At 41.6% G+C, this 18,687-nt stretch overlaps 1 protein-coding gene across 11 annotated transcripts in view; it reads left to right on the forward strand.

Annotated features, from left to right (window-relative positions):
• RALYL (RALY RNA binding protein like) overlaps positions 1-18,687 on the forward strand; it is a 333,458-nt gene that overhangs the window by 269,477 nt on the left and 45,294 nt on the right. For all 11 annotated transcript variants that reach the window (XM_078393572.1, XM_078393571.1, XM_072999079.2 and 8 more), the window contains 2 exons: positions 6,671-6,746; positions 14,343-14,375. In XM_078393572.1, the coding sequence (XP_078249698.1) occupies positions 6,671-6,746; positions 14,343-14,375 (109 nt within the window). The remainder of the gene's footprint in view (positions 1-6,670; positions 6,747-14,342; positions 14,376-18,687) is intronic.

An 18,687-nucleotide genomic window follows, 5' to 3' on the forward strand; every position in this document is an offset into this window, starting at 1 on the left:
TAATTGCCCAAAGGAGTGCATAGTGTCAAAGAATCCCAAGGTCAAACTAGGCATTAAGAAAAATGCCATTTCCTCTTTTTAATATATTTTCCCTCACATGATGACTTTTTTTTCAGAGATGTGCTTGATAATCAGATTTGCAAATGAAGCCCATGTTTACTTTCCAATGATCAATCATACAATAAAGTGCACTAAATGCAAGATGTGCCCTAGTGGAAAGCACAATAAAAGAAGTTATTCACAATAGATACTCACTTAAGGGTGATGTTCCCGCTGAATTAGCATACCACACACGACTGAAGAATATGCCAGTACAATGGGAAAATCCTTCTCAAGGGAATGTCTCTTGTCTCTTCTCTAAATAATTATTTAAATTATACTTCCCCAGTAGAGCACTATGTTGGGTAAGCACTGCAGCTTTGCAGATGGTTTCATCAATTCAGAGCTGTCACTTTACAGAATTTTTAGAGTCAGGGAAGAGGACAGTATTAATGACACAGGAGAGTGAGCATTATAATCCCAGTGAAAATTTTAGTAATTTGAGATACCGTGTGGACTCTTTCCCCCCAAATTTTCAAGGATAATAAAACATCATGTGCAAATGACAACAGTGATTAATCTGCTGTACAAAACTCCAAATTGATTCAAATCAATCCAGGACAACTTCCCTGTCTAGTCAACCCTCAGTCTGTTACACAATGCATGTCCCAATTAAAAAGATGTTTTAAAGAAGAACATTTTGTAAACCTCTTTCTTGTTTTGTTTGAATATAACTTAAATATAATCAGGGAAGATTTGAACTAAATTATCTGTCAAGATTCAGTTTCCGATAGAAACAGTTGGTGATTCATAGAAGCAGTATCAACGTCGGCATTTGTTGCCTTGCTCCAGTTCATCTTAGATCCGGAAGGACAGGCAGTCTTGTCTTCTTTTTGTAAGCAACGTTTCTATTTTCATCAAAGGAGCTGTATTAAAGGATGCTCATTCAGCTCCTTGACATTTGTTTTGTTCATATCATCCATTAGCTAACAAGTAGTATTGGAAATCACACAAGATGCTAGTTTTAAGAAAGAGCTAGTGGCTACTGTTGTGATTTGTCACACCTTACATGAGGTGTTAAAAGGACAAACCAGTAATTTGCTCAAAAGGATAATGAAGCTGCAATAGTTTACATGCTGGCTTTACATCGCTGCATAGCACGCTCCTCTTAATTTCTTCACCATCACTGAATACCGGTATTAAATCCAAAATCCACTAATGTTTCACTCTGGCTATTTGTAGGGCTTTTTTATTATTCAGATATGCCTATTATCCCCATAGCTTCTTGCAGCTTGCCAGGACATTTGGATAGGGTAAAAATGCTGCTGAAATCCAAAGCATTAATTAAGTATCAGGCATAAAGCTATTGGGACAGGTTAGAGAGCACTTTCTAGCCTATTACTGTGAACTGCTCCTTCAATTTTTTCAGTCAGGCACATGATCATGGGTACTAGGACAGAGAACCCAAGGAACAATGACAGTAGACCTGATGGACAGCTCAGTGGTAAAAGACAACAGATCCTGTGTTATTTGTTCTTCCTGCAGAGTTACCTAGCACAAAGTACTCTTGAAGAATGCTCCTGATTACTTGTTGCATGTTGATATCCCTTGCTATGAAGACTAGACAGAGATGGATGGATGGATGGATGGATGGATGGATGGATGGATGGATGGATGGATGGATGGATGGATGGATGGATGGATGGATGGATGGATGGATGGATGGATGGATGGATGGATGCTTACCAGTGGTCTCAGTCTTCATTTTTATATTAGAGAAATCTTTTCCCACACACATAACTTTGTAACATCTGCTTAGTCATTTTATATGCAAAATTGATTTATGTTCCTGTAGTCCAGGAATGAAAAAAAAATTCTTTGGGGGCAAAAAAAAGATATCATACCAGCAAAATTAAGAATCATATCCTCATAATAGTTTGGTTACATTTCTTTGGGGAATATTTAACAAGAGAGGTAACACACACAAAAAATGCCTATGCAATTCAAACTATGGCTTTTATCCTGTGGGACTTTAATACAAGCTCTCATTTCTAGGCATCTAATTACTTCCACCAGGAAGAGCAAGGATACACATGTCGTAGCAGTCCATGTGATTAATCTTCACTTTAGTTTTCTTTACCAGTTTTCTTTAGCCACAGTGGCAAATTTATCATGTAACACAGACACAACATTGACTCAGTGTTTTATTGGCAATGGCAGTTGAGTTTCCTTTTGGCACCTTAGGTTTTTCAAACAGAATCCATAAAAATCAGAAACCACATGCATAGTTAGCACTTTTTTTGCCTTCACTACTCCAAGCTGACATATTAATTTAAAAAATTCTTTTACTGGTTAAAGGATACAAAAAATGGAAAGCAAAAAATTGGGGGTGTGGGGGGAGAAAGGCAACTAGTAAAGTAACAGAAAGGAAGGGACATCTCAAGGACTCTTGAGGAATGGAAGAAACTATGTCAGTAGCAAGTTCAGATCTTGCTCCCTACTGACACCCAGTGTTAGAAGGAGAAGCATGCAAACTTATACTTTTCATCTAAAGGTAAAAACACAATAAAAACAAAATAACAAATACGAAAACGTGATGGAAACTTCAAGACTGTTATATTTTAATGTGAGCTTTTGTGGACAAGTCCACTTCCTCAGGCATTAGAGAGAGATATAACATGGCAAATATTTATATATGACATGACAATACTGAGATAATGGTTGGTTGGTAAGGAAGTCAATGGCTATTTAATACGATATACGGGTATATTCCATTGAAGCTTGTGCTGTAAAGAATGTAAGAACTTCTATCAATAAATAACAACAGCTGATGCATCATGTTGTCTGAACATCCAAGCCTGCATCTTAAGATCCATGAAAAGAAAGAAAACAATTATTTCCTCTCGCACCACAAAGGCTGCAAAATCTCCCCAGAGGACCACCACGACATACTGAATGGTGACATGTATCAAAGTACAGTGCTGGGGTATGAAGAATTGCCCCATGTGGGACACAGGATCCTTGTACAAGGAGAGCTAACACGGTCTTACCCCAATTTAAGGAAATTAAGACAAAAACAGAAAAGGCTGTGTTCCATCAGCCCTTGCCGTGAACCCAGTAGCTTGCCTATTGTCAGAAACTGCTGAAATTGTTGCCCACTTTTGTTCTAGAGAGTTTTTCCAGGAATCACTTGAGTAGAGCCCTGATCCCAAGCCATTTGGGACTTTGTTACCGAAACCGTTCAGCTCAGAAATGGACCTGAAGCCGGAGGAACTATTTCAGAACTCACTATTGTGGCATAATATAGTCTGTTAACTTTTTTTTTCCAGTTAACATCTTCTGGGAGGACTAGTTAGGATGAAATACAGAATAAATGTGCTTGAATATCTCTGTCCATCTTTTCTTTTGCAACACGATTCTTTGTTATACTGTCTGTCAAGGTGATACCCTTCAGAGGAAAGGAATAATGTTATTCATTATCCAAAAGTCTGTAAAAGCTGAACCATGATGATAGTGAGATAGCACTGATATGCCCCTAAAGGGCAGGGACATGTGAATGAGTTTGTTGATGCTAGAATGTCTTAGAACATAAGGATGTGGTCAAGCAGCTGGGAGTGGAAGGGAACAACTATGGAAAAGAATGTGGAGATTGATGTAACAACCCCAGGCATATCTCCTAACCCCCCCACCCCCAAATTAAGTGTGTAAATATAGCATTTCTGAGGACATATAGCTGTGTAGTTTTGGAAACCTATATGCTGAAAATCTGTGACCTTAACATTGCCATACAAAACTATTGTGGGAAAATGCAATTATAGTAAAATGTCAGAGGATGAAATTTCCAATGTAATTATAATACGCAGTCTCAAAAATCCACATGAAAGCTCTATGCAGGTAATAATAGCCCCTATCCATTTCTTGCAGTTCCGAAAGAATTACTACTTGTTATTATATTCTCTTTTAAAGAGATACTTTTGGAAGCATCTCAAATGTATATTTAAAAGCAAAGAAGAGGTCTGGCCTTTTCTTTAAGAACACATTTATCTTAAAACTGCAGGCGGTTGTGTGACAGGCCATAAAAACCAACTTTAAAAATCTCATGGTTGTGTTGCTTTGTGGAAACAAATATACCTATGCGAAAAGCATCTTAATGCATTTTTGCAAGACAAATTGACCTGTGAGGCTAACATAAAAAGTCAAGAGTTGCAAAAACCACATTTGTCTTGCATTTTAAAAATAACCATACCAGTGTTCTTCTGTCATAAAAAGCAATGCTTCACTCTGTCATTTCATACAACAGCCTAGATATAGAAAGGAGAAAGCTCAGCATTCTGAATAGTCATTTGGAATATTTTTTTTAATGTAAGTCATTATGCTGGTCCAGTGCAATGGTGGTGGTGGTAGGTCAGCAAGGCTTCATCAGAAGTAGCACTAGCCAGCAGCAAAAGCCAGGGTGCACAGCTGTAGTGTAGTTCAAAACTGGGCTGTAACAAAAGCAGTGATATTCGTATAGGCACAATATTTTAGAAGGATTCCTGCAGGAACATGGATAGGGTGGACATGTACAGCATATATTAGCAAAAAAGACAAGCATCATCAAAGTTGAGGACAAAAGTAGATACTGTTTTTTTATATAAAATTGTATATGCTAGATCATCTTGACTGCTGCCATTGGTGTTGTCAACATTCAGGTGTCCCTGTGCCTTCTGAAATTTGAAAAAAAAAGGAGAGGTTGAAGTTAGCAGAGAGTGTCACTGGAAACCAAGGTTAAATCATCCATATTATGTAAAACAGTGTTTCCCAACCTTGGGCCTCCAGATGTTCTTGGACTTCAACTCCCAGAAATCCTGCCCAGCAGAGGTGGTGGTGAAGGCTTCTGGGAGTTGTAGTCCAAGAACATCTGGAGGCCCAAGGTTGGGGACCACTGATGTAAAAGAAAGACAGTGAGGAAAAAGAGGAACAAAAATTGACTCACTTCAAGTTTAGTATTGGAGGAGAGACGTATAAATATGAGAGATCGCCAGAAAAGTAAGTGCTTGATCAAGGCAGGCCCGAACTATCACTAGAGCAAAACTGAGTAACCTGAGGCTATCTTACCGTGCACACATAAAGGAAATACAGAAATGACCAGAATAGACAATACATCTGGGGAAAGTGGGGTGGAGCAGTACGAAAAGAGAGAGAACTAACCTGCCAAAACACATTTACATATAAATAAAAGCATAACTCAGATGTTCAGTGCCTGAACATTCCCAACTTTTGGATAGAAGAAGAACAGGCTGTCTACTACATCTGTACCAAATTTAGTGCTGATCTGAGATTCAGTTTCAAAGGTCTAATTTTTGGGGTGGGTGCCCCCATTTTTAGAATTGCCTTATGGAATGCTGATTTGCGTCAATGATCATAAATGTCCAGTCTGACCCTAGATCTAGGCCGAAGGAATTACTGTGAAGAAAATAATGTGGGATTCATAGTGAAAACATATCCAGCTGTGAATTTGTCCTTGTTTGTTAACTGCCTATCAAAATAAGGGGCATTATTTGTTTTCCCTTTGCCAAAAAGATGTTTCAGAGCATGTCTTTAAAGACAGAAAGGTTGGCAGGCATAATAGATCTGTATCCTTGACACACTTTCAGGATAGAGAAGTAAGAGAAGATGGGTGGAAATAAGAGATCCTGAGCCATGACATACAGATATGACATCAAGTATTTCATGAGCAACTTGTCATGTAGAGAGATTTCTCTTTTTGCGACAACAGTACATGCTATTTTTTTAAAGAGGTATTTTCAGAAGAGGAAATGTGTTTGAGCTACAAGCTGTGTATTTTCATACATCTTATTGCTTTGAAGGGAAAATAAGAAGCAGCAATTAAAAATAAAATTATTTCCCACATCTCCACTCATTTTTCCTAACAGAAACTGTGGCAGATTTTGAAGCCTGATCTGCAGAAGCATCAAATACAGTAGACATTAGGTGAAAGGCACTAGAAGTGATAGAATGGACTATACAGTTTGGATTGAAGGTGGAAGAACTGCATCTTGATGCTTTCTTATATGGGGAAAACATATTTTATCATTTCAGAAAATACCACTTCTCTATGTAAAACTGACTGGGACCCTCAATGGGGAAGTGTAACTTAAAGTCATTTAACAGAGTTGCTGTGAGGATAAAAGCGAAAAGGAAAAACAGTGCATGACACCTCAAGATCCTTAGAGGAACAGCAGGACACGAATGTATTTTTCAGATAAATAGATTTTAAAAAGAATTATGAGGTGGAGCCCAAGAACTCTGGGTGGACCATCCATAGATATATAAGCACCCCAAAGGTGCAGCCCAAGTAGATAAAGCTATGCTGGATGGATAAACAGCCTGGCCTAGTATAAGGTACTTCCTTGTGAGGAGGAAGGAAATTAAGGCCTGGTGGAAAGATGAAATAGGCAGAAGATTGTTAAAGAGCTGGGGAGACAAATCAAATGTGGTTTTTCTTGTATCATGTACATGTGGAGAAAAGCAGATTGGAATTTTATGTAAAAGTTACTATCTTCCACCCAGAACTATATTCTACTGTCGTTCTTTCTCCTTCTCCTGAGGCCTCTGTTGTAACTGAGGTATGCAATATGTTTCCTTTCAGATATCAACATGGCAGGAGAGCCAAAACCGTACAGACCTAAGCCAGGAAACAAGCGACCACTTTCAGCTCTCTACAGGTAGGCAGATTTGCTCAATACAGTACATTAGATCTAGGAGAGCCTCTGGAATTCTTAAATCTTGGTGAAGCATTCCCACTGTGGCACAGCTGCCTTGACCTCTTATCACCCATTGCATGACACGCTACAGCTAGCCTCAGTCCAGTATCTTTACCTTAATATTTACTCCATTCTTTCTTTCTTCAAAGAGAGGCCAGGACTCAGTCACTTCTGGAATAGACAGAAAACAAATAAATGGGATTCACAGCAATGTGAATAACTACTATCCCATCTTGATGCTTTTGAATTGATGCTTTGGATTTGTGGTGCTGGAGGAGGCTCTTGAGAGTCCCCTGGATTGCAAGGAGAACAAACCTATCCATTCTAAAGGAAATCAACCCTGAGTGCTCACTGGAAGGGCAGATCCTGAAGCTGAGGCTCCAATACTTTGGCCAGACTCCTTGGAAAAGACCCTGAAGTTGGAAAAGTGTGAAGGCGAGAGGAGAAGGGGACGACAGAGGATGAGATGGTTGGACAGTGTCATCGAAGCTGCCAATATGAATTTGACACAACTCTGGGAGGCAGTGGAAGACAGGAGGGCCTGGCGTGCTCTGGTCCATGGGGTTAAGAAGAGTCGGACATGACTAAACAACTGAACAATTGCAACTATCCCATCATCCTGAGATATCTGATACCCATTGGAACTCAGTCACATGTACACAGTTACCCTTTAAACAGCTGTGCACATTTTAAATCCTGTGTTTCTGCAGGGTAGGAATGGAGAACATTTACCCTATAGATTATATGCATTATAACACTCTTTATCTTTAGCCAGGCTGAGTGAGCCTGAGGGGTGCTTTAGGCTAAAATATCTGGAAAGTTCCTCTCTCATCCATGTCTTTGAGCATATTTAGTAGCCTCCCTGAAGGAATAAAAAGCCAACAAGCAGGCTATTTGAAGAAATTCTATGAGCTGGCCAAGTTGGTAACCTGAATTTGGGTGACCCCATCACTTTACGAGATGGGTGAGGTAGGTGCCAATATACTCTCATTGTTGTTACAGGCTTTGAGGATATTACAGGGAAAACTGCATAGAAAATATGAACAGTATTGTGCCAGAACAATACATAATCTGCTGAACTGCTTGTAAATCTTAGCAGGCAAACAAGAAATAAGAATATGAAATGCCTCTCTCAGAGGGGGAAAGGGGGGAATCTTCTGTTCGCTATTATAGGTAGTCATAAAAGTTGTCTGGATTAGAGCATGCAACATCATTGTGCTAAGACAACTTTGATGGGCTCGTTACATCTTGTTGATGCACAATGACTTCTGTGCTCTTACCTCAATGCAGGGTAGTATATAAAAAGGTCAGTTGGCATCCACTTTATCCGAATAATTATTGATGCTGTTAGAAGAGTGATACTTAAAGGTGACAGCTGGCCATATATTTCCCCACAGCATCATTGCTGATCTCAGTACTCAGTGCTTTCTCCATATTGATCAGATTCAGGGACAGACATCAAACAGGCAAATGTGTTGTTTTCTGCCAAACATCTGTCAAATCTTATCTTCCTCAAGTGCAGATGTTCAAAGGATAAGATAATATTAAGGCAGACCAGGCAGGATTAACTGTTCACTTTTCATAATGCTTTCTGTCTCTGAATGCATGTGAAATTGTTGGAAACACTAGTTGAAGAGAAGAGAAGATTGGGGGGGGGGACAGCAAGAATTTTAAAATATAAGTAGTAGGTGGGGGAGGAGTTAAGACAATACCTAGCCCACCTTTGGTTTACTAAAACAGTAGATTACAGTACTGAGATTAAGGATATAGGGTAGTTTCCCAAGACATTTTCCTGCTTGAAGCAGAGCAGCAAATTGCACCCTCTCAAGTGAAATTGTCCAAGGCCAAAAATTCTAGGCAAAACATCTGAGGGAGAAACGAGCATAAGCAACTGTTTCATCTCCTTGAAACAGGAGTCCTTGAAACATTGATATAGTATCAATAAATTCATTATTTTGCTGCTGTCCCTAAGCTTTTCCAAATCACAGACCAGTTGGTGTGGATGTGGTCTGTGCGCAGGGTGCAACCTCCTGCTTGCAAATGGGCGGGGTGTGCTCATGGGTGGGCGAGGAGCATGCTCACACATGCACGGTTGGTGGGGCATGCTCACATGCACGGATGGGCGAGGTGTACTCGTGGGTGGGCAGGGCGCACTCGTGCACATTCATGGATGCAGAGTGCACATGTGGATGGGTGAGGCACCCATGCATGTGAGTGGGTGGGCCATGCAGGTGAGTGGGCATGCATGCAGGGGGGCACAGGAGATCTGTCTCAGCGGCACAGTCCTGCCAAGGCCACAGCTCGGTATCAGGCCATAGACCAGGGGCTGGGGGCCCCTGTTTTATTGTACATTATTTCAATAGCATTAAACATTCTTTACTGTAGTTCCATAGCACCTGAGGTGACCACCTCTAGATATGGAGGCAAATTTTAAAAAAATGGTGATTCATTTGGATACGTTATTTGTCATGGTTAAAGGATCAGCAAATATACGAATATTCTTTGATGAATCGATGGATCGATCTCTTGATTTGTCTGCATTTTAAATGGTTATAACACTGGCTCCTGGTGACCTAGAGACACCAAATGTGCAGGGAAGCATTTCTACAACCCCTGACAGTTTGGTGAAAATTGGATCACAGACCCCCGAGTTACATAGTCATAAAGAGGACCCCCCAGAAAAGATCCCCCCAGATACTTAGAGACTCCAGAATCACAACGGAGCTTCCTATGTCCTTCCCCAACATGCCTGCCAACTATGGTTAAGATTGGATATCAGAACTCCGAGTTATTCATCCACAAATTGGGTCCCCCCCCAGGAGAGTTTACCACACAGCACAGAAGCCCATGGCATTGAGGGAGTTATATTTAGCCCTAGCAGAATGAGAGGTCCCTTTGGCAGAGGCATGCATGAGGCATTGAGTTTGTCTTCAGCTCAGCACAACATTACATTTGCCAGTGAAGTAGAGTTTGCCCTCAGGACGACTGGAGACGAGGTATTTGGCAGCACAGCTGGCTTTTTGGTTCCATCGGGCACTGAGGAAGCTGGCAGCAGGAAAGCAGGCTCTTTTGGCCCCATCAGGCACTGAGGGAAAAGGCAGCAAGAAAGCAGACTTTTTTGGCCCCATCAGGCACTGAGGTAGTTCGCAGCAGCAAAGTGGCATGTCTTGGCCCATTGGGGCACTGAGGCAAAAGGCAGCAGAGCAGACTCTGGTCTTCTTCAGCAACATCAGATTTGCCTGCAAAGGAAAGGTTTTTGCCCCCAGGAGGCAACTGAGGTTGCTTGCAACTTCCAAGAGCACTAGCAGCCCCATCAGATGAACAGGGTCGGTGCTACTAACAGCGGTCAATCCATGGGGCCAGGGGGCTATTGGAAACAGGTCAGCTCTGCAATCTGAAGCCAGGTGATGGGGCTAGTTTAGAACTAGAAAGCTAGGGATTCCTTGAACTTGGCTGCTGAGACTGCCCGGGTATGATAAAGGTAGCCCTCGGAGGTTTTGGGGGGGCTTAGACAGGCTGGCCCCCTTGGCATGGGTTAAAAACCAGACAAACTCTGCAGTCTGAAGCCGGGTGATGGGGTGTTGGGATGACGCCTGGACAGGCTTTGGGTGGGGCTGAGACAGGCCCTCTTTGGCATGGAGGATGCTCAGACACAGACAGGCTTTGGGTGGGGCAGAGCCTTGCCTAGGAGACTCACCTGTCCACCAGCGTCTAGCTAGACTTGCTGACAACCTTCAAAGAAACAAAGATGCTCGTTTATAACTAGAAAGCTGGGGATTGCAACTTGGCTGCTGAGACCACCCGGATATGATAAAGATAGCCCTCGGAGGTTTGGGGGGGGCTTAAACTGGCCGGTCCTCTTGGCACAGGGACGCCTGGACAGGCTTTGGGTGGGGCAGGGACCAGCCTGGTTGGTGATTAGCAAAAGGTGGCCGTGGAGGTGTGTTGTTTGTTTTTTAAAACAAAAGGAGGCAAGCAACACTTATTAGCAGCAACAATAACACCATCAGATGAATTGCTCCACCTCATTGGGAAGGTACTACTAATGGCGTCGGTGTTCCGTGTCTAGTCATGCTCGCCCCATGAGGAAGTTGGCAGCAGCAACGTAGACTGTGTTGCCAACAAAGTGTTGGCAAAGTGTTGTCAACTGTGTGTTGACAACAAAGATAGCTCTCAGAGGATTTGGGGCGCTTGGACCGGCCAGCTGTCTTGGCATGGGTTGAAAAACCAGATCAGGTCTGCAATCTGAAGCTGTGCAATGGGGCAATGGGGTGAAGCCTGGACAGGCCTGAATGGGGCAGAGCCCGGCTTTGGGTGTGCCAACATGGCCGGACAACCCTCTGTGCTTGCATAATGTTGGTGCAATACCAACATTCCAGAAACAATGGAAAGGTGTTGGGCAGAGAATGGATGATATATGCACTTGGAGTCATTATAAGATCTAAAGCAAATCAAGAAATGGAGCACCAGCATTTTAACTCTCGAGACGTCATATGGGATACGTCCTGACAGCAGTGCCACTGCTCCCAGAGAACATTTATTATGGACTGGTGGTGAGCCTTCTATAAGCCTCAGCATCAGTTTAAGACTGGAAAGAAATTCTCCTGTGCCATGCAATATGCAAACCTTAGCACTAGTGGCAGACATCTCTGCAGCTGCTGAGCACATTTTGTCACCTGCCAAGCCACCAAAAGAAAAAGAAAAAAAAGTTTCTTTACTCTTGGTTCTCGATTGCTATATTCCTTGATCAGCAAAGCTTTACCTTGATTCTGGGTCCATTTACTCGGATTCCCCTTGTGCCTGTTTCCATAGTCAGATGGCCAAGAGGCAGTCCCAGTTTCTTCCCCAGCCCTTGGCTGCTCTGCCTCTATGGGGTATCACAAGAGCCAATCACAAGTCTCTGCTTTGTGTTCTGAACTCTTAGGGAATAGGATACGGCAGGCTGAGCAACCCCACATCATACCTTCTGAATCAAGAGATTGGGCATTGCAGGTTACAGAGGCCATCACCATGGCTACAACTTCTGTATGTCTCATTCTGAGGAAGGCCTCCCTCAGGGTGAGGCATTTGTGCCATAGGCAGAGCATGGCATTCACTGCCTCTCCACTCAAACATCCGAAGCAGAGGAATTGAGATTTCATCCTGATGGTGTTTTCCTTTGCTTAAGCAGTAGCATTTCAAGTTTCAGAACATGAAGAGTTTCATCGTGATCTCTCTGTAAATCTGAAACCATGTTATTTTTGACAAAGAAATGTATATAGCACACCAAATAGCAGCTTCTTATTAAATCTCATTAAATGTAATGACTTTTCCCTATTTCCTGTTGGAGTGTCAGTATTTAGTCTGTACTAAAATCCAGCTAGAAGAAATTTAGCACAATTAATACTGTTTGTCTTTGTATTTGTTGTTTTGTCATTAAGTCGTGTCCGACTCTTTGTGACCCCATGGACCAGAGCACACCAGGTCCTCCTGTCTTCCACTCCCTCCCGGGGTTTGGCCAAATTCATGGCCAAAGTATTGGTGCCTCAGCCTCAGGATCTGTCCTTCCAGTGAGCACTCAGGGTTGATTTCCTTCAAAATGGATGTTTTTTCTCTTTGTAGTCCAAAGGACTCTCAAGAGTCTCCTCCAGCACCACAATTCAAAAGCATCAATTCTTCAGCGGTCAGTCTTATTTGTGGTCCAGCTCTCACTTCCATACATCACTACTGGAAAAACCATAGCTGTGATGATGTGGACCTTTGTTGGCAAGGTGATGTCTCTGCTTTTTAAGATGCTGTCTTTGTATATGGCTTAGTAAACTTATGTGTCTTGGTGTAGAATGATGTTGCAGGGTTCCTCTGTTTGAAAAGCTGAAAATGGTTGGCCTCTGGTATAAGCATAATGCAATATGTAATGATGCATTTTCTCCAGGGGAAACAAAATAGAAAGCTATGTAGAATCACTCTTCATCAGGAATCACCCTGAAAAACTTTGATTGCTTAATTGCAGCAATATAGCATGTGGAATATATTGATGTCCATATACTGTTGCTGTTTTAGTGCCTTTATTTTAGTTTCATTGCACTGAGTTACTAATTTAAATGAACAATTTAAATGAAAGGCCAATGGATAATTGCATTCCTCTATTGCCTGAAACACTTTAAAGTAATTTACTTTATCACTACAAATCACCTAAAACCATTTAGTCAAATATATGAAGGAAGGGTCAAACTGAGGACACTGATATTCTGAGCAAATTGAATTTCAATTCTTTTCCGTTCTTGGGAATGAATTTCAAACAAGTTTTTAATTGCCATGCTTTATCCAAAGGGCATCACATCTGCAACCATCCCCTCACCGCAGCTGGTATTCAGTTCTGTCCTTTATCACAGTATTGATGCTCAGCCTCTTCCCTTGATTTCATAGCTTTTAATTGTTTACTTGTTTCTCTTAAAGCAGGGCTGAAAATGGTGCAGTCCTTAAGCCACATACCCTACCAGGCCCACCATAATGCTACTCCTTGGACTTCCTTGATAGACCCTTCCCACACACCTAGCGTAAAAATGGTCAATTAGCTATTTAAAGTCCGTCTTCTCCCCCTGAGGCCTCCCGGTGCATGTGCATCCCCCTGAGCTTCATGGCTGGATTGAGATTTGCACCTGGCTCACCCTAGTCTTACTCTAGCACTACATTAGAGTCTGAAATAGACCCATGCCGAGAGGCTCAACAGCCCCAGTTCAACATTTTTGGATGCCTTAGGTTACATAGCATCTGTAGGGCACCACCACCAGGAGAAGGTGGAGACTTTCCTGGGTACTCTTGCTGACTTTCTTGAGGATAGGAATGATGATGTTGTGGCTGAAGGCCAGGTTGTGAGGCCTGGCTGATCTCTACTTTGCGCAGCCAGCTCTGCGCCCAGGACATTCTTCTCTAGACAGGAGCATACCGTGTAAATATTTCCTCAGGAAACAACTGCTGTATTAGTCTATCTATTGCATACCTGGGCAAAGTGCAGCCCGAGGGCCGCATACAGCCCGCAAGCCGCTCCTGTCCGGCCCGCGGACAGTTTTGAACATCAAAACCATTTAGAGCTTTTTGTCTAAAGTTGATCAGTTGCTTATCTTTAACATACCGCAAAAAAAAACCTCTTTAGTATTTGTGAAGATTAACAAGTTTAAAATTAAAAAAAATCATAACATCACTGTATCATTTTATTTTTAAGTAAAGTTGGTTCGGCCCCTGAACACAGTTCAGATTTTTCATATGCCCCCCATAGAAATTAATTGTGCACCCCTGATCTATTGCATCAAAAAGAAGAAACCTTATGACATCGTAAAGATTAACAAATTTTGTTTGGTGTAAACTCTTGTGGACAGAAGCTCATTTCATCACATGCATAGAGTGTATTGGAATAGATAATCGTTGTGCACATGCTTGGGGGTGGGGAGGTTACTCTAACCAATATGTCACCCTTCTTCCAACTGAGGCACGTAACTGATGCAGCCAGTGTCAGTTTTGTGCAATGAGTCTATGTACTTTTAAATACATTTAACCATTTCAGTGTCATTTATTTTTCAGACTTGAATCAAAGGAGCCTTTCCTGTCTGTTGGGTGAGTAAGAATCTATTGCTGGGAATTGTATTTTTCCACTGGCTACTTTGTCATCTTTAAAACTTCTAACAAAATCTAGGATTTCTCATACCAGCCTCATTAAAATTCCAAAATAATAACTCCATCTGGTCTTTCTCAACATTTATTCATTTATTTATTACTGGCCCATTTTCAAGATTGCTTTGATCAGTTTGCAGGTATTCTCACAAAGTGGGCAAATGCCACAGTATTCATTACTTAGTCATTAATTTATTAGTAGGCCCGAATAATATACACATTGGCCAGATGTTTTCTTCAGGTTTTGGGGAAGATTAAAGCAATTTGCTATCATTTTATTTAATTAAAAAGGATTTCATTTCCTTTTATAACCATAAACGTATGAGAAGCAACTTTTAGATACCTCCCTCCCACCTCTTCTTGGCCTTAAAACATACGCCTCTTAATGTAAAAACTCAGTAGAGCATGGGATAACTTCTCTTTCTTTTAGCTGGTTATATTGTTTCCTACTTCTGCCTCTTCACTGTACACCAGTTATCCAAAGCAGTGGTTATACATTTCTATGGTAAATAAAAAACACATTTTCATAGAATCATAGAATAGTGAATTTGGAAGGGGCCTATAAGGCCATCAGGTCTAACCCCCTGCTCGATGCAGAAACACAAAATCAAAAGATATCTGCCAGGTGGTTGTCTTAAGTTTCTCTTGAATGCCTCCAGTGTCGGTGCACTCATCACCCCTTGAGGTAACTGGTTCCATATCTTACTGTTCTGTTTGGAAGTTTTTTCCTAATATTCAACCAAAATCTGGCTTCCTGTAACTTGAGCCCATTGTTGCATGTCCTGTGCTCTGGGATGATCGAGAACAGATCTTGTCCCTCCTCTGTATGACAGCCTTTCAAGTATTTGAAAAGTGTTATCATATCACCTCTCTGTCTTCTGTTCTCAAGGCTAAACATGCTCAGTTCTTTCATTCTTTCCTCATAGGGCTTGGTTTCTAGCCCCCTGATCATCCTCTGAACTGTTCCAGTTTGTCAGCATCCTTCTTGAAGTGTGGTGTCCAGAATGTTTAGCATTGGGAGAATTGAGTACCTCGTAGGAATTGGAAATTATGCTTCTGTTAATGCAGCCTAAAATAGCATTTGGCTTTTTTGTAGCCACATCACACTGTTGGCTCATATTCATTCATGTTATGAACTACAAAAATTTCAATATGTTTCTTGCTTGTAGTATTGCGGACCCAGATATTCCCCAACCTTTAACTGTGCATTTGGTTTCTTTTTCTGAGATGCAGTACTTTGCACTTATCCTTCTTGAATTTCATTCTGTTGTTTTCAGCCCAGTGCTCCAGCCTATCAAGATCATTTTGAACTTTGTTTCTGTCTCCCAAGGTGATAGCTATTCCACCCAATTTGGTATCATCTGCAAATTTGATGACAAGCATTCCCTGCACTCCCTCATCCAAGTCATTAATAAAAATGTTGAAGAGCACCGGACCCAGGATTGATCCTTAGGGTACCCCATTTGTTACTTCCTTCCAGCTGGAGAAGGATCCATTAATCATCACACTCTGGCCAATTGTGTATCCACCTGGCACTTCATCTATCCAACCCACACCTAGTTAGCTTGCAATATCATGGGGCACTTTGTCAAAAGCTTTGCTAAAGTCAAGATATACTATGATCACAGCATTCCCTCTGTCTTTCAGTGAGGTTACCCGATCAAAAAATGAGATCAGGCTAGTCTGGCAGGATTTGTTCCTGAGAAATCCATGTTGGCTTCTAGTTATTACTACATTGTTTTCTACGTGCCTGTATAGTGATCATTTTGTAATTTGTTCCAGAACTTTCCCTGGGATTGATGTCAGGCTGACTGGCCTGTAGTTCCCAGGTTCCTCTTTTTTGGCTTTTTTGAAGATAGGGACAACATAAGCCTACTCCAATCATCTGGCACCTCACCCGTTTCCCATGATTTCAGGAAAAAAATGGACAGCGGATCTGAGATTTTCATTCACTACAAATTTGTTCCACCCATGCCTTGCAGGTATATGAGTGATGCAAGCTTCAACTGCTCAGTCTTTCCCTCATATTTCTCCACCTGAGAAAATAAGAAATACAGTAATCAAAGTATCATACCGTAGTTGACCATTGGCATGTCTTGGCTTCTACTTCAGTAGAGGATCTTGAGCTTCTTTCTCCCTTTATACCAGAAATGGGCAACATGGGATTATCCAGATGTTGGAGTGCAGCTCGCATGCTCTCATAGCATAGGCATAAAGAGAGTTAGACCAAAAGCAACTGGAATATCACAAGTTGCCCTATAGAAATATATCAGGTAAAGGTGGGACTGTATTTCCAGACTAGACTTGTATCATGCAGTCACCCTCTCTCTTAAGAGAGTCTGGCTGACATTGTCTTCCATTTATTTTTGGCCCCAGCTTTTGACGATTTCTTCAGTCGTTTACCCCATACAAAAACATTGATTGAAGAGAAAAAGAACAGATGCAACAGCATCTCTAGATTATTAAAGCTAAGACTGTCTGCTCGGAGCCAGGCAGCCCTTCATTCTTGCACTCCCTTTTCTCCTGTAAACTAAGTGGTCACAAGGGCTCTGCATAGATGGCTCCACTGGTACTTGTACATATGGAGTACTACCACACCTTCCTGAGAAGCCTGGATAACCACACTTGGTAAAAGGTCATATTGGAAAAATGCACTCACTCTGCTTTTAAGATCAACCTTTAATCAACAGATGCTTCAAGTGTATCTGGGTAGGTTTAAGTTGAAAGGCTTCGTCAAGTTTGCTAAAAAAATAGTTCTCCATTTTAGTTTAGTTTTCTTAAAAGTCCTTTAGGTCTGGTTAGAGATATCGGACATCCGTAATTAAGAGTACAGGTGGGGTGAGTAGTTTTAAATATATACAGTGGTGTCTCGCATAACGAGCGCACCGTTTAACGATGAATCTGCATAGTGATGCGGATTTAGCGATCGCTAATGCGATCGCATACCGATGGTCTAAATGGCCAAAATTCGCTTTGCGATTTTCACATAGCGATTTTTTAAATCAGCTGTTCGGAGGTTCCAAAATGGCTGCCGGACGCCCAAAATGGCCGCGCGCAGTGTTTTCGCGCTCTGCCCTCGCTTATCGAGCACGCGAAAATGGCGGCCGGATGGGGAAACATCGTATAACGGTGAGTTTGGGCCCCATTGGAATGGTTTAATGTGTTCGTTTAATGCGTTCCAATGGGTTTTTTCGTTCCGTATAGCGATGTTTCCCCATAGCGAAGGTTAATCCAGAACGGATTAACCTTGCTATGCGGGGCACCACTGTATTTTAACTGATCCTGATGAAGACCTCAAAATAACGTTGCTTAGGAGTGAAGAAATCTGGAGGCAAATGAATAAAATATACTAGCAGAACAAATGGAGAAGAAATATATCTAAAATAACTAATATCAAAAATAACTAAGAGAATTAATACAAAATTAGCCCACCTCTGCCTTCACTCCTTCCTCTCTTTTGTGAAAGAAAGTTTTATGCTAAATGCAAACTGAAGCCTTGCTTGCTTACTTAATTAGTTACAGTGGTGCCTCACTTGACGAGGATAATTCGTTCTGTTCAAATTGCTGTTAAGCAAAATCCTCGTCAAGCGAAATGAAAAAGCCCATTGAAATGCATTGAAAACTGGTTCAATGCGTTCCAATCGAAATATCTCAGCGTCCAGCGAAGATCCTCCATAGGGCAGCCATTTTCTGGTGCCTGTAATGCGAGGAATCCGTCCTAAAGCACAGCGGGGAGCCATTTTGCACAGCAGGTGGCCATTTTGAAACCCGACGATCAGCTGTATTTGATAGTTGTTAAGCGAAAAATCAGTTCCCGAACCAGGGAACCAATCAACATTAAGCGGAAAAAAAAAACATTCAGTCATTGTTTAGCTATCGCAATAGCAATCGCAAAAAACTAATCGTCAAGCGATTTCCTCGTCTAACGAGGTAATAGTCAAGCGAGGCACCACTGTAGTTAGTTAGTTAGTTATGTGCATAAGAGGAATCTGGAAAGGCTTGCACTCTAGATTGCTGCATCATTTCTTCTTAATTTTGTAAAATATACAAATGTTGCTTTTATTTCTTCTAGCAATATAACTCCATAGCTTTTGTGAAGTTACTGTCATGTAGACATCATGACAGCAGACTGTCTTTATAATTTCATGTGCAACGGCGGAGGAGACAACACAAGTCTGCTCATTAGAAGCTAACACCATGTGGAGAAGGCTTTGGTTGTCCGGGATCCTTTGCATGAAAACTTTAATGCCCAAGC

Source organism: Pogona vitticeps, chromosome 4, assembly GCF_051106095.1.
Source record: "Pogona vitticeps strain Pit_001003342236 chromosome 4, PviZW2.1, whole genome shotgun sequence".
NCBI lineage: Eukaryota > Metazoa > Chordata > Lepidosauria > Squamata > Agamidae > Pogona > Pogona vitticeps.